The sequence below is a fragment of the Scomber scombrus genome, chromosome 10 (genome assembly GCF_963691925.1).
Source record: "Scomber scombrus chromosome 10, fScoSco1.1, whole genome shotgun sequence".
Taxonomy (NCBI): Eukaryota; Metazoa; Chordata; class Actinopteri; order Scombriformes; family Scombridae; genus Scomber; species Scomber scombrus.
Window position 1 is genome coordinate 32,527,532 of NC_084979.1, and position 20,997 is coordinate 32,548,528.

General features: G+C 40.8%; 1 protein-coding gene across 1 annotated transcript; it reads right to left on the minus strand.

Moving 5' to 3' along the window:
* Window positions 1-552: 552 nt before the first annotated feature.
* LOC133987780 (macrophage mannose receptor 1-like) lies at window positions 553-17,413 on the minus strand. Its single transcript, XM_062427220.1, has 13 exons — window positions 17,322-17,413; window positions 16,816-17,009; window positions 16,039-16,246; window positions 14,580-14,918; window positions 14,448-14,498; window positions 14,190-14,284; window positions 12,925-13,026; window positions 12,140-12,250; window positions 7,356-7,520; window positions 5,031-5,238; window positions 4,181-4,510; window positions 1,855-1,949; window positions 553-681 (listed from the first exon to the last, which is right to left on the minus strand). The coding sequence occupies exons 1-13, from the start codon at window positions 17,359-17,361 to the stop codon at window positions 553-555; spliced, it is 2,067 nt and encodes a 688-aa protein (XP_062283204.1). The 5' UTR covers window positions 17,362-17,413.
* Window positions 17,414-20,997: the final 3,584 nt, after the last annotated feature.

The window sequence follows — 20,997 nt, forward strand, 5'->3', positions numbered from 1 at the left end:
AAGAACAAAACTACAATCAGCTCAATTTACTTCAAGTATGAAGAGTAAAATTTCCAGTTTAGCAGAAAATTTGCCGTTGTGACATGAGCCAGATAAAAAACACATTTCATTCATTTTACTAACTTTTCTCCAAAACAACTCAAAGATCTGGGTAACACTTTACTTGAAGGTATCATCATAAGAGTGACATGACACTGTCATAACTGTTACATGACACAGTCATGAACGCGTCATAAACATGATGTCAATGTCATAAACGTTTATGAATGTTGTCATTAAGTGTCATTCTGGGTTTCTTTATTGATCCCAAGCTGGGAAATTGCAGTGTAGCAGCAGCATTACCAGGACACATAGTGGCGATACATATACTATGATATACTAAATACGGTAACTATACATACTAAAATAGCAAAATATAAAATATAAAGTATAAAGAATAGCAATAGTAAATAAAATATAGTGCGTAGTGACTGTAAGTTATGCCCAGAGTTTTTTAGCTGTTATTATGCAGTGTGATGGCATGAAGCAGGAAAGATTTCCTGTATCTGTCCCTTAGTCAGCGGAGCACCTTCTCCTCCTCCGCTGTCTGTCCACTGTGTGATGGAGAGGCTGCTGGTCAATGTCCATGATGGAGAACAGTTTATTCAGTGTCCTCCTCTCCACCACGGTCTCAAAAGACTCCTGCCCAGTACAGAGCCAGCCTTCTTGATGATCTTATCAAGTCTATTGGTGTCGCTGGCTCTGATGCTGCTGCCCCAACACACAATAGCAAAGAAAATGGCGCTGGCAACAACAGACTGGTAGAAGATCTCCAACATTGTAATGACAAGTTGACATTGTTTGGGTTGTCTTCATTATGACAACTTGACTTTAATCAAGTTGACATAATGATTATTATAATTAGATGTGCAAGGTTACAGACCAATTATAGCACTTGGTTATAGATGTTTGACAGGATACGGACAGGAAACCCAAAACTGACTGTCAGGACTCCATTATGACAGTGTAATGAAGGGTTAGGGTTAACCCATTTTGTGGTAATGTCACTTTGATTAAAGTCAAGTTGTCATAATCAAAACAACCCAAACAATGTCAACTTGTCATTACAGGAACAGAATGACACTTAATGACAACAGTCATAAACGTTTATGACATTGACATAATGTTTATGACGCGTTCATGACTGTGTCATGTAACAGTTATGACAGTGTCATGTCACTCTTATGACGATACCTTCAAGTAAAGTGTTACCCAGATGTGTAACATGACAAGGAGCCACAACTACACACATGGGCTCCACAGCAAAATGTTCTACCAGCTTGTTATATACTGTAATATTGAATGTAACATTTGTTGTGAATGTGACTGGCTCTGCTGCAGACTCCTAGTGTTTCTCTGTGTTCTTCCTGTTTGTCTCTCTCTCTCTTTCTTGTTGTTTTTGTGTGTGAAGCTGGCGTGGCCGTGGTTCTCCCCCCTTTCTGCTGGCTCTGCTGTGCCACTCACACCTGCCTCTCATCAGCTTACCTACCTGCAGTTACATGAACCCCAGCTCTCCAACAATGCCAGAGTGTTGTCTCACCTCAGTGACAGCTATACTTCAGGCTCTGCTACTCTCGTAAATTCTCTACTCTTTCTTTTTTGCTGTTTAATAATCAGACTTTTCCTCGTGCCTTAGGATCACCTTCACCTCATCCTCAGCCGCCCAGCAGCTCTGAGCTCCATTCCCCCTGCCATCAGCCTCCATCACAATTCAGCCTTGCAATAAACACCTCCACTCATTATCCTGCTATGTGTCCTGCTCTTGGGTCTGACTCTAGTTCATAACAACATTGACATTGTAGTCCTGTTAGTTACCTGCTTCAAGACTTCCTCCATCACCTCAGGGTTGTTCAGATCCAGAGCGGAGTTCATCTTCACACTCACACGCATCTTGTGCTTTGGAACAATCTCTTTAAGAAACAAACAGGCTTCATCAGTTTTCACTCTTTCTTCTGAGTGTTGTTTTAGTGACACATTTTTCATACCAACATGTAAACTACACAAAACCTTCTGACAGTACATATGAGTCACATGTGATTGTTAAATAAAACCCATCAAAATTAGGATATACAAAAACAGAACAATATATATATATATAAAAAACAAGTCAAAAAGTGAGTTTTGCACATTTAGCAAAGAGGGACACCAATATTCTTTCTATTTGTAATTTAAATGATTAAATCACAGTTTCTCCGTGTGAATAACTAAAACGAGTCCATGCAGCCAGTTTCTGAAGCATGGAGGAATGTCTTCCTGTCTTTGAGAATACATTTTTTTGTTGTTTGAATGTGTGACGGGAGAGTTAAAGAGTCCTCTGAGCATCTAAAGACAGCCAAGTCCCTCAGAGGACAGTCTATAACTAAATGCATTAATGTACCATCACTTGATTCACATTCATGACAGACTGGTCAAATGTATATAACATGACCTTAGAGTAATGAAAATGGTGAATCACTTTCATCTGAATTAACCCGTGTCTGCTGTTTATTGAACAACTATGAATATTAGAACGTGCAGTATCAGGGAACATTGGTTTCCCTTTTCCAGGTCTTCTTAATACAGTCGACAGATACAGAATCCTTCCAGAAGAGATTCACAAATGTAGTGATCCCTTCATAATGCACATACAATGTCCTGTACCTGCAAACTGCTCAGTGGTTTCAGGGAAAGATGATGAAGGTGTGAAGCTTCCTGAACTGGAGATTGAACTCTGTGTTGTTGCTGTTGTGGAGGCTGATGGGACTGATGTTGGAAAAGGTTGGAGAGTCCAGTTTGGTACTTCAGTGGTTGGATCTGTGAACACTGAAAACACAATGAAACTATCAGATACTGAATCAATAAGGCAGAGGAATGAGATGCTGCTCTAGAAAGAAAGATCATATTGAAACATCGACCACATACACAAGAAAAATACAGCATTAAATATGTTAATGAAGTAAATGATTAAGAACATTTGAAGGTGGTTTGTTCTAATAATCACAAACAGCTCTTGCTGGACTCTAACCAGGGACGTTGTGGGTATATGATGTGCTGGAACCACTCGGCTATGAGGACGCTCCCACTTTGTGTTAACATTTGATTATATTTCTCAGTCTGTGTACGACAGTATAAATAAACTGAGCTGACTGTTCATACTGACCATTAGAAGATCCCTTCATCATGTTTACAATGGAAGTGATGGAGGACTAAACCCACAGTCCTCCTTCTGTGGAAACATGGATTTAAAAGTTGATCTGAAGCTAAAATGAAGCTTCAGTCAAATCTTCATCTTCTATGTTTCAACGTTACAGTGTTTTTAGTAGCAAAGTCTTTGTGTTACTATACTTCCACCACAGCTCAACAGGGAAACACTAAGAGGGAATTTACTGCTAAAAAGACTGATACTACAAAAAGTACTACTACTACTGCTACTACTACTGCTACCACTACTACTTTTACTGCTACTGTTACTACTACTACTATTGTAACAAGTACTACTACTACTATTACTATTGTTAATACTCGGTAAATGTGTCAGATATCACTTTGTGACGGCCTCATGGCCTCTGACTGAAATTCTGATTGGTTGTTTGGGAAGTGGCTCATCATGAGAGATAGTCAACACCTGGATTGGTGTGAATGCTCCTTTATAAATAGAGCTCTGAGCATTTACTCTCTCTCTCTCATCTGTTTTGAGTTGCTGGGTTTGTTTGAACTTTGGTTATTTATATTCTTGTTTCATCTTACATTTATACACACACCCGTACATTACAAACATTACTGATGAATAGTAGTTACTTTAGTTTAATTCAATAAATGTATGTTTTCTAGTTTAAAGTCATGTGTGGTTTCCATCTTTTGTCCTACCTCTGAGCCAGGTTGTAACAACTTGATATGAATAACTCAGACTGATGAAGCTCAATAGAAGCTTCACATCTACTTTAAATGACTGTGTGACACACTGTGATACAGTCCTCCATCACTGAACACTGGAAGCACAATTGAAGATCTTTTAATAGTCAGTGTGAACAGGAGGAATGATTACAGAGAGGAAAACCTCTTTACTGTTCATATGGAAACCTGACTGCTGCTTAACACACACACTGGGAACACTGGGAACACTGGGAACTGTCCTTTAAAGGATAACTGAATCATGACTTACCTTTGTAACAAATAAATGGTTTGTTCTGGTCACAGGTCCAGTCCCCCCAACCTCCAGAACGGTTGAAGTTCATTGCCACACAAGCCTTCTTCCCACCATTAGGTTCTCCTGACTTCCAGTACCTAAAGGAGGAGTTACTTCCATCAGACCACTTCCAGGAGTCTCTAAAGAGGCCGATCCAGACCCATTCTCCATCAGTTAGATTCTTCACCTCCTGGTTCTCTGCTTCATTTCTCACAGTGGCCAGGTCTGTGTAGTTTGCTCTGCAGTAGCTCTGGGCCTCAGTCCAACTCATGGTAGAATTGATGAGGATAAATGTCACATTTGACCCTGAAAATAGACCATAGTGAAAATCTGTGTTTCCTGTCTGTCACTTTACATGAGTGAAAAAAGATGAATGCCACAGTTTGTGTAACATTTTTGTGTCATTATGAATCCACTGAGAACTGCTCCAATAAAGGACTGTGTCAGTAAAAATAATAATTAAAGACACTGACTATGTTAGAGTTTGTTTTGTTTAACAGCCTCTTCATACGTCTACACTTCTCTCTTCAGACGTTCTGTATCCAGTGGTGGAGCGTACATATGAACATGGAGGCACACATTCATCCATAAAGGCACATCAGAGCCACTTTGCCTCCGTTTCTTACCCCTTTGACTGAGACAGTGACCTGTGTTAATGTTGGAGCTCAATGAGTCAACAGGCTTTATAGAAACTGGCTTCATGACTCTGCTTCACACCTTGAAATGAATGCAGGGATCACACTGATGGAACTGACTATTTCAGCCCAAATCTGGAGGAAACTGAACAGTAACTGGAAAAGAACGGACCGTTAGTGATAACTCTCACCTCTCACAGAAGAGCAGACTGCCCGAAGGGTTCGGTCACAACGCTCATCGTTCCATTTTCCAGTAGTTAACATCATTGTGCAGTGTTCAACACTCATATAGTTGTCTGGTTGGCCTTTCTTCCAATTTTTGAACTCAACCTCTGCATGTCTGTCTGACCACCTCCAGCTGTTCAGCTGTTCGTCATCGTACAGTCCTATCCAGACCGTCTGAAAGCAAGATTAGATTGTGTTATACAACATTTGTCTTTGCTCAGCTTAAAGATACTTTGCATAACATTTCCATTCACATACATTATAAGAGTAGATTTCATCTAAAGTAACTGATGCAGTATTACTTGCTGGTACTAGTATTTCAGTCATTTAATGGCACACACACAGCAAACTGTTAAATTATTACATGATAGTAAACTTTAAATGAAACTTTAAATTCTTCTTTCTTATTTGAATTATTTGCTGTCTTCTGTTTTAAATTGTCAATAATTTTGAGCTGTTTTTTGTACATGAAAGGAGTTATATGAAAAAGCCTTATTATTCTTATTCATAGTCATATTACTACAAAATAAATTAAAATCATTTTTGTCCATTTTCATGATATTTACACATTTTTCACATTTAGCTTTCTGTTATTGCTCCCATATGAAGTCCCACTTAAAACAAAGTCATTGGGTCATATTTACCAAGAAAGTGGAACATTTGTACTAAAATTCCAGAAATCTCACGAAAATTTCCACACGCATCAGACCTCACGCATGTGATATTTTATAGCTCACAGAAATGGACGTGGTAAAATTTTAAAAAATTGAGCCCCTTGCTCCAGATTGACGTAGACCAACAAAATTCGGTACACATATGTAACACATATATAAATAAAGACGAACAAAAAAGTATCTTGGACCCAGACAATAACTCCAACAGGAAGTAGGCCATTTTGACTTAAATTTTGAATTGTGGTGCTGTTTGTTGCCATTATCACATTACGTATTTTAACAAACTCCTCCTACAGATTTAATCCAACTTTGAAGATGCTTTACCGTTCATCACTGCTTGCAGCTTTAATTATTCTTATTCTTTTTCATATTACTACAAAATAATTTAAAAACATTTTTGCAAATATTGTACTTTTATTCTTGTGATATTTACACATGTATTTCACATTAAGCTTTCTGTTATTGCTCCCATATTAAATCACACTTAAAAACAAACTCAATGGGCGAGATGCAAGAACCACTCGTACGCACATATTCTTTCTTAAACCATGCGTACGAGTGATTTACGAGGATTTGCCGCATTCAGCAATTTTCTCGTATTTTGGATTTTCTTTTAGGTACAAAAAAATGTACGAGTGGTGCAGACCTGTCGTACCTTTTCAAGCACAACCAACCTGCAGTCCTCCAAAGCAATAAAACATGACTGTTACGGTCTAATTGTCTAATTGTCCAGTCTGCCACTGGCTCTGGTCTTCAGAATCAACTGACTTGGATTTTCTTAAAAATTATTATTAAAGAAATTAATAATGTTGATTCGCAGGCTGCAAGCAGCGATGACCGGGTATTTTAGAGACCCCTCCGCAAAAAGGGGGAGCCAAGCTCAACTTGTCCACGGTTACTTTTCCACAATGCAAACTGACTATTAATTACTTTTATACATCTAATTGAAATATTGTTGATCGAAGTTATAGTTTAGCTCCATGGCTGATGACAGTGCAACAGCTGAGACAGCATTCACAGCACGGGTCATTCTTCCTCATTCTTTGTCTTTCTCAGGACCTTTAAGTCCACTAACACTAAATAATAATCTGTGTTTCTGTTGATCTATTTCTGAGAGCGGGACCTCAGTCTGAGAGCTCGTAAAGTTCTTATTCTTAGGCTTTAGAGTCATTTTCATGAATGGAGCTTCTCAACAACCTGCCGGTCGTCTGACCTTATATGGTATTTTGGGGGCGTCATTCATGTTAATTTACTATTCTCGGGAATGAGCGTTGATTTAAAACAGGTGGGATTCATCATGTTTAAGAAAGTCATTTACGACTGTTTCCTGGTGATACGAGTGTTTGATGAATCCGACGTGGCACACTCGTAAATTCCACCTCACGAAAAAGTACGATAGATTTAAGAAGAAAGATACGAACATATTCTTGCATCTGGCCCATTGGGTCATATTTACCAAGAAAGTGGAACATTTGTACTAAAATGTTCATCATAGTCTGAAGAAAATGTACTAAAGCAGCAGCTCAGTGTGTGTGACACCTCTCACTTACATACTGTCATTGTCATAAATGCAAATTTAACAGATACAGAGTGAACAGTAGTGAAAAGTGAATTCACCGCCTGGCCGTCTTCATCGAGGACCATTTTGTTTAAATCCATCATGCCTGTCAGGGTCTTCACATCCTCCATGTCGTCTATCGTGGCCAGGTCTGTGTATTTGTCTCTGCAGTAACTCTGCGCTTCTTTCATGTTCTTCACCTCATAAACAAAGTGGTACTGATGCTGAACGTGTGACGAGACGACACACAGCACTGTGATGACAGACATGCACATTGATTAAACACCACCTAAAAATAACATTACATTTCAGTGTATTCAGGTGTGTCATTACTTTTGTCAGTAAAAGGTTTTTGATGTGAACATAAAAAACTCCAACTATCATTTTGTATTTAGTGTGTCAGTTAATAGAAAAGCACTGTAAAACTAAAGTCATTGTGTTTAAAGTTGTCACAGTGCTGTACATATTACAATCACTAAGATACCACAATGTATAATATTAATAATAATATGGGAAATGAATGACATTCAAAAAATACACATATATAAATAAATAGAACTCTTACCTGACGCAGCTATGATGCTGAGAAGAACTTTCTCCATCATCGTCTGTTTGTGTCTGCTTCTCTCTCTGAGTCTGTGACTGATGATACGCAGCTGTAGGTTAAACATTAACCTCTTTCCTGATATATATTAATGGCACCATACAAAGAGTTCATGGTGTTTATTAGTTTCCTCTTCAGTTTCCTCAGAGCTGATTATGCAGATCTGCTGATGCTGTACTGAATATGAGGTCCAGAATGATCCTTTTTGTGTTCCAGTATGTTTGTTGGAGGTTTCTTACCGCAGCCACATAAAACCAAGAACATCTATGATGAGTGATTATTGTTCATTTTAAGGCAGTAATGTACAGGACTGCAGATAATGATTATTTTAACTTCTTTAAATTTAGTTGTTTGTTTGTTTTAAGAAGCTGGAATCAGAGAATTTGGACATTTAGACATTTAGGGAGGGAGCTGGAGCCTGATTGGCTGCTGCTGAGGATGCTGCTAGTAAACTGCTGCCAGGTATGAACACACACACACAGGGAGAGAGAGAGAGAGAGAGAGAGAGAGAGAGAGAGAGAGAGAGAGAGAGGCTCTAACTACTGGTTCTGGTTCTGGTTCGGTACCATCAGGTTCTGGTTGACGAGCTCTTATTCTGCTTTTTGTGGTTTTCTGTTATTTATATCCTGTTCTGATGTCGAATGTTAAACGTGGTCAAAGTTGGTTTGAACATATGTAGAAATGGCTTTCTGTGGGTGTGGTCAGTAAGAAAAGTCCATAACAAGGAAATCACTCTTGACCTGATATTCAGTACAGCATCAGCAGACCGATATAATCAGCCAGTGTGACAGTGCAGAGCCTCATAGGAAAATAATAAACACTTTGCATGATGCAAATGACAGTGACATAAGAGATGTGCACAATATGTTCAAATGTCAAGAAACATGAAAATGAAGCCTCCATGAATTTAAATTGATGTCACTGTGTTTCTCAGATTATGATCGAGCCATTCAGAACTACACCCGCTTTGATGACTTAAGAAGAGAGTCGAAGCAAGATACATAAGAAAGTTAAGAGAGGAACAAAACAAGAGAGAGAATCCAGCAGTGAAGGCTGGTTTTCTCCCTGGGGAGGACTGTGTGTGTCAGCCTATCAGATCCTTCCCTTCCTTCTTTATCTCACTGGTGAGGATGTCATTTCTGGTTTTTACCACAAAACGTATCATCTTCATTCATTATTATTATTCAGGTCATTAAATCCTTATAAAATACATACTATAATACAGTAACACAACACAGAATGTATTATTCTGGCATTGAGCAGACATCAGTTTCATTCATTAAAGCCTGAAAATAATTAATATAATCAAGCATAACACATTGTTATTCTACCATGTATGTAAGATAATTGATTTTTATCATAATTATTTACATAACTACATAACTATTGACCAAGATGTCTATGTATAAGGGTGTATGGACTTTTATTTATCCCAAAGAGAGACTGTGTCCGTTTCTCTACCAAACTGGGTCTAGTTTATTTCACCCGGGGTCAAAGGTGACTATGGCCAGATGATGTTCAACCGTATGTCCACTAAACAGTCAAACATGCAAAGGTGGAAAAAGGTGGATTCAGATCGGGGGGGGGGGGGGGGGGGGGGGCATTCCTCCCAATCACACCCTTCCAGGTCTCACTGTTGCTGCCAACGTGAGCGTTGAAGTCCCCCAGCAGGACGAGGGAATCCCCAGAGGGAGCACTCTCCAGCACCCCCTCTAAGGAGTCCAGAAAGGGTGGATACTCTGAACTGCTGTTTGGACCATAGGCACAAACAACAGTCAGGATCCGTCCCCCCACCCGAAGGCGAAGGGAGGTATTGCCACTCCTGCCCGGCGCCTTTCACCAGTGGCAACTCCAGAGTGGAAGAGAGTCCAACCCCTCTCGGGAAGACTGGTTCCGGAGCCCTTGCTATGTGTTGAGGTGAGGCTGACTATATCTAGCCAGAGAGGTGACGTTCCGCAGCCGAGGATCGGACGCCAAGGTCCCCGCCTTTGGCTGCCGCCCAGCTCACATTGTGTCCGACCCCTTTGGCCCCTCCTACGGGTGGTGAGCCCACGGGAAGGGGGTCCCACGTTGCCTCTTCGGGCTGTGCCTGGCTAGGCCCCATGTAAGATCATAAATTGATTATCATTATAATTATTTACATAACTATTGACCAAGATGTCTATGTATAAGTTTTAACATTCATTTCCATTCACAGGTTCAGTTAATGGTAGAAAGGGGAGTGGGGGTTTTTGACCAGTGCTGATGCCTGAAGGAGAAACCAATATCTGTCTTATGTTACATTTTATGTAGTTCTGTCACTTTGATCTTCTTTGTGGAATGTTAATGGACTTTTGTTTATCCCAAAGAGAGACTGGGTCTAGTTTATTTCACCCGGGGTCAAAGGTGACTATGGCCAGATGATGTTCAGCCGTATGTCCACTACACAGTCAAACATGCAAAGGTGGAAACACACTAGGAACACAACAGGAAAATGCTGGAAGTCTCAAACTAAGGCAAAGAAGGTCTGACACAGAAGGAGGGGAAGACAATGAGACACAGGTGCAACACATTAAGGCGAGGCAGGCAATCACCACCAGGACACGCCATCTGAGTTCATGTCACACTTTATTTTAAAGCTCCGTTATTCTTATAATTCATTATTCACTTCTTCAAAGTTTCAGGAAAGAATTATCTGTGTAATTTGGTGATATTGATAGTTTTCCTTTTGGTTGGTACATGGATTATCAGTGGTAGCGAATTATGATGTTTATTAATAAGCACTCGTTAAAAAGGGGCACCACCCCTCGAGAGGAGACACATTATTTAAATTAATCATTCATTAATAAATCAATAATTTTGAAACAACCTGTGAATTTCATGTAAATCAGATGATGTTTGTCATATGAGGCTGACTTCATGTGTCCAGTAGGTGGCGCTGTTAATATGAGTCAGTATTGACACATAGACGTGTTCAGGGTGGGACCCTCATCATGCCGGTGCAGATCGGACAATGTATGTAGGAGTTATGAGGACTTCCTGTTTTATGTCGAAACAAAGTTTAAAGTCTGTGGAGTCAAATCTGTAGGAGGAGTTTGTTAAAGTACGAGGCGTGGAAAAGGAAAAATGGCAACGGCATTTGATTATGAGTCATGACATTAATGAAGGAGCATCATCAAGGTCTTACATCTTAGCTAAGTCAATTTCAGTATCAGTATCTGCCTAACCTGCTAGGACTAATTAGTCAAATAATGATGCTTATTACTTCCTGTTGACAGTAGGTGGCGCTATGGCTGTCACTGATTATGGGCCTTCAGACCGGGAGTCTTTGAACATTGAACTTTGCCGCACTGCCACGCCCACCACATATAACACAGGCAAAACTTTAGATGATACTGACCGAATTTGAAGTCGGTGAGGTCAAATCTGTAGGATGGGTTTGTTAAAGCTGCAGTCTGTAACTCATTTTGTGTTATATTTGCTAAATTGTCATTATGATCTGACAGTAGAATAACATACATAAGCTTTGACAAAATGTAAACTCGAGTTTACATAGAGATTGCAAGGCAACTTGCCGCAGGACGCTTGTCACCCAGGCGGGGAGTTCCGGTCCTCTGAAATGAGGCCAACGAGGAAGTAACTTAAAACTGCATTCTATCAAAAGGCCACCAGGGGGCGACCGTTTTTAATTAATTAATTAATTTCTAACCTCAGTAAACGTTTTCAAAATGCGTTTATGGTCTCAATCGCTAGTTTAAAGCCTTCTTCAATGCAGTATGATGTTCATTTGGGACATTTTGGCCTCCCTGATTTTATATGTGACGATAAAGCAGGGTATGCATTAGGGCGTGGCTACGTCGTTATTGAAAGGTTGATTGGTTCACAGGTTCAGGAGGGCGCCCCATGCTCCTCCTATAAGGAGCCCATATAAGTAGAATAGAATCCCTGTTTTTATTTTTCCCAGCATGCACCTGAAATTTTCAAGATGGTGCTGCTCAGATCCGAAACTATTGGCCTCCGAGCAGCAGTCCACAAACCAATGGGTGACATCACGGATGTTACGTCCATTTCTTATATACAGTCTATGGGCTGTACACACGCTGCTGGCAGCCCCCCCTCCCCCACACAGCGTCTGCTTTGCTCTCACTGGTCAAACAGGTTTCCTCTCTAAAAGAGTCCTGCGGTGAGTTGCCATGCAATCTCTATGTCAACATACATAATCTCTATGTAAACATACATAGAGATTGCATGGCAACTCGCCGCAGGACGCTTGTCACCACTCTTCGGTGTGTCCACAGCGTTACTATGGGGACGAGCCTTCACGTGCGTGCAGCGTGAACGGCCCCTGTGGGAGGGGCTTAGAAGGCAGAACTGGAACAGCAGAGAGGAAGAAAGAGGGACCTGGAGGCTGTACTCTTTCACATTTTCTGGCTAAGTCCAATTTTTTTCTCATAACTACAGACTGCAGCTTTAAAGTACGAGCACTGGAAATGGGAAAAATGGCGGCAAAATCGCAACTTTGAATAGAAAGGGCCGACTTCCTTTGGATGGACAGTGACGTCTGGACATGATTCATTTACATACCGTATTTCAATGTCAATCTGGATGGAAGAAATTGACATTTTAAAGTGTCCTAGGCCATAAAATAATTGTGATAAAAGTAATTTGATTAAATATCAAATTTTCACCAGGTGTGACGCATGTGCACATTTTCATGAGTTTTGTGCATGTTTAGGTCGTCGTCAAGAATATGTTTGTTTTGGAAGAAAAAAACAACGCAGAGTTTTTCCTACAGATAAAATAGAGCCTTCACACTGTGAAGAGCTCGGGCTCTAAAAACTAAAATTCTACAAACAAGTGAAGCTTCAACAGAATCGCACATGCTCAGTGGCGTCTGCCTCACACACAACTACTCTCACTTGCATCATTTAAAGATCACACCAAATATTTTAAACAAAACATCACACTTTTAAAGAATGAAGGAAAAAACTGTTCAGTAGAAACAGACAAACTTCTACACAGCATTACAGCTCATCTTTTTTTGCCGTCTTCTTCTTCTCCTTGTGGAAGACTTTTCCATCAGGCTGCTTCTTCCAGCTCAGTTTGACGTCTTCATTCACCCCCTTCTCTTTCATCCTCTGTTTGAGCTGATATACACAAACATTTACTGTGTTGAATATCACTCACAGACTGAGATCCTTTACTTAAGTCAAAATACAGCAATGTCAAAATACTACATTACAAGTAAAAGTCCTGCATTTCAGATCCTGCCTGATTAAAAGAACAAAACTACAATCAGCTCAATTTACTTCAAGTATGAAGAGTAAAAGTTCCAGTTTAGCAGAAAATCTGCCGTTGTGACATGAGCCAGATAAAAAACGCATTTCATTCATTTTATTAACTTTTCTCCAAAAACAACTCAAAGATCTGGGTAACACTTTACTTGAAGGTATCGTCATAAGAGTGACATGACACTGTCATAACTGTTACATGACACAGTCATGAACGCGTCATAAACATTATGTCAATGTCATAAACGTTTATGACTGTTGTCAGTAAGTGTCATTCTGATTTTATAATGACACCAGCCAGTCATAAACGTTTATGACATTGACATAATGTTTATGACGCGTTCATGACTGTGTCATGTAACAGTTATGACAGTGTCATGTCACTCTTATGACGATACCTTCAAGTAAAGTGTTACCCAGATGTGTAACATGACAAGGAGCCACAACTACACACAGGGGCTCCACAGCAAAATGTTCTACCAGCTTGTTATATACTGTAATATTGAATGTAACATTTGTTGTGAATGTGACTGGCTCTGCTGCAGACTCCTAGTGTTTCTCTGTGTTCTTCCTGTTTGTCTCTCTCTCTCTTTCTTGTTGTTTTTGTGTGTGAAGCTGGCGTGGCCGTGGTTCTCCCCCCTTTCTGCTGGCTCTGCTGTGCCACTCACACCTGCCTCTCATCAGCTTACCTACCTGCAGTTACATGAACCCCAGCTCTCCAACAATGCCAGAGTGTTGTCTCACCTCAGTGACAGCTATACTTCAGGCTCTGCTACTCTCGTAAATTCTCTACTCTTTCTTTTTTGCTGTTTAATAATCAGACTTTTCCTCGTGCCTTAGGATCACCTTCACCTCATCCTCAGCCGCCCAGCAGCTCTGAGCTCCATTCCCCCTGCCATCAGCCTCCATCACAATTCAGCCTTGCAATAAACACCTCCACTCATTATCCTGCTATGTGTCCTGCTCTTGGGTCTGACTCTAGTTCATAACAACATTGACATTGTAGTCCTGTTAGTTACCTGCTTCAAGACTTCCTCCATCACCTCAGGGTTGTTCAGATCCAGGGCGGAGTTCATCTTCACACTCACACGCATCTTGTGCTTTGGATCAATCTCTTTAAGAAACAAACAGGCTTCATCAGTTTTCACTCTTTTTTCTGAGTGTTGTTATAGTGACACATTTTTCATACCAACATGTAAACTACATGTACAGAATCCTTCCAGAAGAGATTCACAAATGTAGTGATCCCTTCATAATGCACATACAATGTCTTGTACCTGCAAACTGCTCTGTGGTTTCAGGGAAAGATGATGAAGGTGTGAAGATTCCTGAACTGGAGGTTAAACTCTGTGTTGTTACTGTTGTGGAGGCTGATGGGACTGATGTTGGATAACTGAATCATGACTTACCTTTGTAACAAATAAATGGTTTGTTCTGGTCACAGTTCCAGTCCTCCCAACCTCCAGCATGGTTGAAGTTCATTGCCACACAATCCTCCTTCTTCCCAGCGTAGTTGTTAGGTTCTCCTGAGGCCCAGTACCTAAAGGAGGAGTTACTTCCATCAGACCACTTCCAGGAGTCTTTGAAGAGGCCGATCCAGACTTCTTCTCCATCAGTTAGATTCTTCACCTCCTGGTTCTCTGCTTCATTTCTCACAGTGGCCAGGTCTGTGTAGTTTGCTCTGCAGTAGCTCTGGGCCTCAGTCCAATTCATGGTAGTATTGATGAGGATAAATTTCACATCTGACCCTGAAAATAGACCATAGTGAAAATCTGTGTTTCCTGTCTGTCACTTTACATGAGTGAAAAAAGATGAATGCCACAGTTTCTGTAACGTTTTTGTGTCATTATGAATCCACTGAGAACTGCTCCAATAAAGCAGGCCCGAAGCCCTCTTGATTTTAAGGGGTGTAATAATTTTATGTAATGTGTTAAATATAGATGAGTCATCATTTAATTCATTTGTGTGATAAAAACAACACATTTTATGGTCTTTATGGGCTATCTTTGGAGTGCTATCTCCTCATTGCTCAAGCCAGAAATCAACAAAACATTGGGGAAACACTGATTATACTTGCTTGCATTAAAATGGCTGAGCTACTATGTGGACCACAGGTGGCTAACACATTTAAGACTGTACCACTGCCCAACAACACAGTGAAAAACAGAATCGACAGAATGGAAGGAAACGTTGAGAACACACTCGTCAAAAAAATCAAGACAGGCCCGTTTTCAATCCAGCTGGATGAAACTACCACTGTGGCAGAGGAGGAAATTCTCATTGTATATGTACAGTACATTGAGGAAACCGAGCTGAAACAAGACATTCTTATGTCTGTTAATCTCACAGCCACAACAAGAGGAGAGGACATTTTCAGTGTAGCTGATACGTACTTCAGAAAGCACAATATTCCCTATAAGAATTTAGTTGCATGCTGCACAGATGGAGCCGCTACAATGATGAAGAAAAATAAAGGCTTGTAATGGGAATTCCTATTATTTATCTTCTGTCATACTCAATCATAAGCATTCACTCTCTTAAAGATTACCTTGTGCCAAATGAGTAAGGAGAAGGCGCCCCAATGCTTAGTGTTTCACATACATATGAACATGGAGGCACACATTCATCCTTATAGGCACATCAGAGTCACTTTGCCTCCTTTTCTTACCCCTTTGACTGAGACAGTGACCTGTGTTAATGTTGGAGCTCAATGAGTCAACAGGCTTTATAGAAACTGGCTTCATGACTCTGCTTCACACCTTGAAATGAATGCAGGGATCACACTGATGGAACTGACTATTTCAGCCCAAATCTGGAGGAAACTGAACAGTAACTGGAAAAGAACGGACCGTTAGTGATAACTCTCACCTCTCACAGAAGAGCAGACTGCCCGAAGGGTTCTGGCACAACGAAGATCGTTCCATACTCCAGGATCATACATCTCTGTGCAGTATTCAACACTCCCATCGTTGTTCGGTTCGCCTTTGGCCCAATTTGTGAACTCAACCTCTGCATGTCTGTCTGACCACCTCCAGCTGTTCAGCTGTTCGTCATCGTACAGTCCTATCCAGACCGTCTGAAAGCAAGATTAGATTGTGTTATACAACATTTGTCTTTGCTCAGCTTAAAGATACTTTGTATAACATTTCCATTCGCATACATTATAAGAGTAGATTTCATCTAAAGTGACACACACAGCAAACTGTACATTATTACATAATAATAAACTTTAAATTCTTCTTTCTTGTTTAAATGATTTGATGTCTTCTGTTTTCAATGGTCAATAATTTTGAGCTGTTTTTTGTAGATGAAAGGAGTTATATGAAAAAGCCTTATTATTCTTATTCATAGTCATATTACTACAAAATAAATTAAAATCATTTTTGTCCATTTTCATGATATTTACACATATTTCACATTTAGCTTTCTGTTATTGCTCCCATATGAAGTCCCACTTAAAACAAAGTCATTGGGTCATATTTACCAAGAAAGTGGAACATTTGTACTAAAATGTTCATCATAGTCTGAAGAAAATGTACTAAAGCAGCAGCTCAGTGTGTGTGACACCTCTCACTTACAGACTGTCATTGTCATAAATGCAAATTTAACAGATACAGAGTGAACAGTAGTGAAAAGTGAATTCACCGCCTGGCCGTCTTCATCGAGGACCATTTTGTTTAAATCCACCATGTCTGTCAGGGTCTTCACATCCTCCATGTCGTCTATCGTGGCCAGGTCTGTGTATTTGTCTCTGCAGTAACTCTGCGCTTCAGTCATGTTCTTCACCTCATAAACAAAGTGGTACTGATGCTGAACGTGTGACGAGACGACACACAGCACTGTGATGACAGACATGCACATTGATTAAACACCACCTAAAAATAACATTACATTTCAGTGTATTCAGGTGTGTCATTACTTTTGTCAGTAAAAGGTTTTTGATGTGAACATAAAAAACTCCAACTATCATTTTGTATTTAGTGTGTCAGTTAATAGAAAAGCACTGTAAAACTAAAGTCATTGTGTTTAAAGTTGTCACAGTGCTGTACATATTACACTCACTAAGATACCACAATGTATAATATTAATAATAATATGGGAAATGAATGACATTTTAAAAATACACATATATAAATAAATAAAAGTCTTACCTGACGCAGCTATGATGCTGAGAAGAACTTTCTCCATCATCGTCTGTTTGTATCTGCTTCTCTCTCTGAGTCTGTGACTGATGATACGCAGCTGTAGGTTAAACATTAACCTCTTACCTCACCTTTACTGGCACCATGCAAAGTGTTCATTATGTTTAATATTTTCCTATCAGGCTCTTCAGTTCCCTCAGAGCTGATTATGCAGATCTGCTGATGCTGTACTGAATATGAGGTCCAGAATGATCCTTTTTGCGTTCCAGTTTTTTTGTTGGAAGTTTTTTTACCGCAGCCACATAAAACCAAGAAAATCTATGATGAGTGATTATTGTTCATTTTAAGGCAGTAATGTACAGGACTGCAGATAATGATTATTTTAACTTCATTAAATTTAGTTGTTTGGTTCATAAAATGTGGATTAGTGTTTCCCAAAGTCCAAGATGACGTCCTTAAATGTCTTTTTATGTCCACAACTCTATATTCAGTTTACTGTCATAGAGGAGTAAGAAACCAGAAAATATTCACATTTAAGAAGCTGAAAAACCGAGGGGGGGGGGGGTCGATGACATGATGCATAGTATTATAAAACGTATGCAGCCCAACTGTCTCATCTAAGCCACATAGATACACCACTTCATAAGATTTACAGTGATAAGAAACAAGTTACAATAACACACTGCCACTAAGTAAATATACCTGCTTTACTAACACAACGTTCATTGTAACCCGACCATTAAGAAACAGATGAAATCCCGAATAACCGCAGTAGCCAATCAGAAGCAAGAAACAAGCCAGGTAACCCAGAGCAACATAAAATCAGACTCCACAGATCAGACGGCGCTGATCTAACATGTCCAACAACATATTATCAATAACCACACTGCTAACAAACACAAACAGTAGCAACAAAACAAATGATAAAATAACCAGCTCTTACCTTCAGTAGAGTTGCAGTCTCCTCTTTCCTGACGAGTGGAAGCTCCTTAACAGCATCTCCTTCCATTCATCTTTGAATTTCCGACCGAGGTCATTCTCAAATGCCAGCTGGATGAGATGGGCTTTCCGTCTATGCAACATGCTGCGTCTGTGCTCAGTAAATACGTTCTTTAACGTGGAGAATGAGTTTTCGCCCATAGCAGTTGATGCCCCGAATGTGAGTGCGTGTTCGAACGCAGTCATTACCGCTGGCATGGCACTGAATACCCTGGACTCCTTTGCAACAAGTTGACTCAAAGTCACTTTCTTTACGTCCTAGTCATTATTATGCTGTTGTTTATTTGGAAACTGCTTGAGATGAACTTGAACTGGCTTGTCAACTCCGAGGTCCTCTGGTAAACCGCAGTGCTGCTGCGAATGCGATGACAGGCTCTCCACTAACGGTGAACCCAGCTCAGAGGCTGAGGCCTCGGCAGGTGCTCCTCGGCTTCTCCGGTGCTGCTGCTGCCAGGCTGCAGGGATGCCAACACTGTAGTTTCTGGCCTTAATGATGGGGGCTCGTCCGGGATACAACGTTGGCCCTTTAGTTTGTAGGTAGTGAGAACATCTATGTGTAGCCACATCAGGTAGTTTGTTGGATGAAGCCAGCGGATGCTGGAAAGACCAGCACCACTTAAACTTAAACCTAAACCAGTGCATGGTTTAGGTTTTTTTTTTTTGTCACTTGGACATTTTGTTGTTGGCATCATGGCATTTGAGTTGGACCAGTTTGTTAGAGACTTTTGAGATGCATGGTGTTGGCATTCAGGGAAATTCAGGCCTTCAAGGCTCCAAACCTCACTTGTGATATCCTATTAAATTACACCTGTGTGTGGACTTTCTTCTGCTGTTACAGATTCAGTTATTTGGCCAGCGCCTGCTTTCTTATTCCTGATGTGCACATCTGCTACACAACTACACAACTTCCTAATGAAAATAACACAGAGACAACAAACTCATCAGCCTCCCCGAGGATGCAGGAGAAGTTCATCCGGAGGAGTTGAAGGTCTGGTGGACGGGGGCCAGACGTTCCCAGTTCACCCTCACTACTGGTTTAGGTTTCATGGACCTTTGTCCTAAGGTGTTCTGGTAGCAGGTCCACTTCTGACCCTCCTGATGCTGGATCATGGTGTTTGTTATGATCCATGGCTAGCACACAAGTCCAATAACAATACACCACTCAGGTTCAGATGGGGCCGTTCCTCCAAATCGCCCCCTCCAGGTTTCTCCATCGTTACCCACGTGGGCGTTGAAGTCCCCCAGCAGAATCATGGACTCAGCGTGCCGCGGCCCCTCCAGGGCCCAGAGAGTCCAAGAAGGCCGGGTACTCTGAGCTGCTGTTCGTTGCAGACACACAGACACCAGTCAGAGTCTTCCTCCCAACAACACCAAGGCACAAGGAGGCCACCCTCTCGTTCTGCAGGAGAACTCCAACACTGCTGCGCTCAGCCGGGGACTCTGAGTATCTCCATAACCCATAACCCATATCCCATAAACCATAACCCCCCCCCCCACACACACACACAGCCGCCCGGCTCCAGAACAGAGTCCGGTTCCTCTCCAGGAGTTTTGTTACAAAGCCGGTGCTGTGTGTAGAAGTCAGCCCAAATATAACTAGTTGGTACCACTCCTCCTCCCACACAAGCTCCAGCTCCTTCCCTACCTCTGCCCAACACCCGACCCCAAACTTTACCCCTGTGGCAACTCCACATCCGCCCAAATAACACAGACAGGAAGTGATTGATAAACATGCTCTGTGTGACCTTTCAGCTGATCAATGATCAATAAGTTTAAACAGCAGCTGGATTCACTGAAGACTTCTGACTGCTGAGCTGATGAAGAGGAGGAGAGCGAGAAAGGTTAGCAGAGAGAGACACAGACTGGTTTTGAATAATGAATGAGTTGTTTACCGTCTAAAAGTACAACATACACACACATACACTCACACACACACACACCTTCTCTATTAGCTGTAAATACTGATGCAAAGCTACAACCGTCTGAAAAACAACCTCACACACTGCTCTTTGTGTGTGTGTGTGTGTGTGTGTGTGTGTGTGTGTGTGTGTGTGGTGTGTGTGTGTGTGTGAGTGTGTGTGTGTGTGTGCTCTGACACTAATACTCATTGACGCGGTTCAGGATTATACAAAGACTTTTAGACCAGCTGAGGAGACAAAAAAGACGGAGGCCCCCAGTGTGTGTTTATGTGTGTTGACATGTGTGTGTGTGCAGATTTTATTAGTCTTGTCCTAATTAGTCTCAAACACACACACACACACACACACACACACACACACACACACACACACACACACACACACACACACACACACACACACACACACACACACACACACACACACACACACGTTAAGCAGTCGTCTGTGAGAGTCTCATCTGGTTTTTATTCGTATTAAAGGATTTTCTTTAATAATGAAAACAGAAACCTGATGATTAAAGGATGTGACGCTCGGTCAGTTGTCAGGGTAACTGCACATTAAAGTATGAATTTAAGACATTTTTTTATACCTTGAATATCAAAAACTAAATGTAAAGGCATTTTAAGACTTTTGAAGGATCAACGGGGACCCTGGTTTTCTTCTCTGTATCTTCATCTGCTCTTTTTTCCCCACCAGGTTTGGTTTTAAATTAAATTATAGTATTAATGAACCCGTTAAATGCATTCACTGTGATGGGTTTTCAG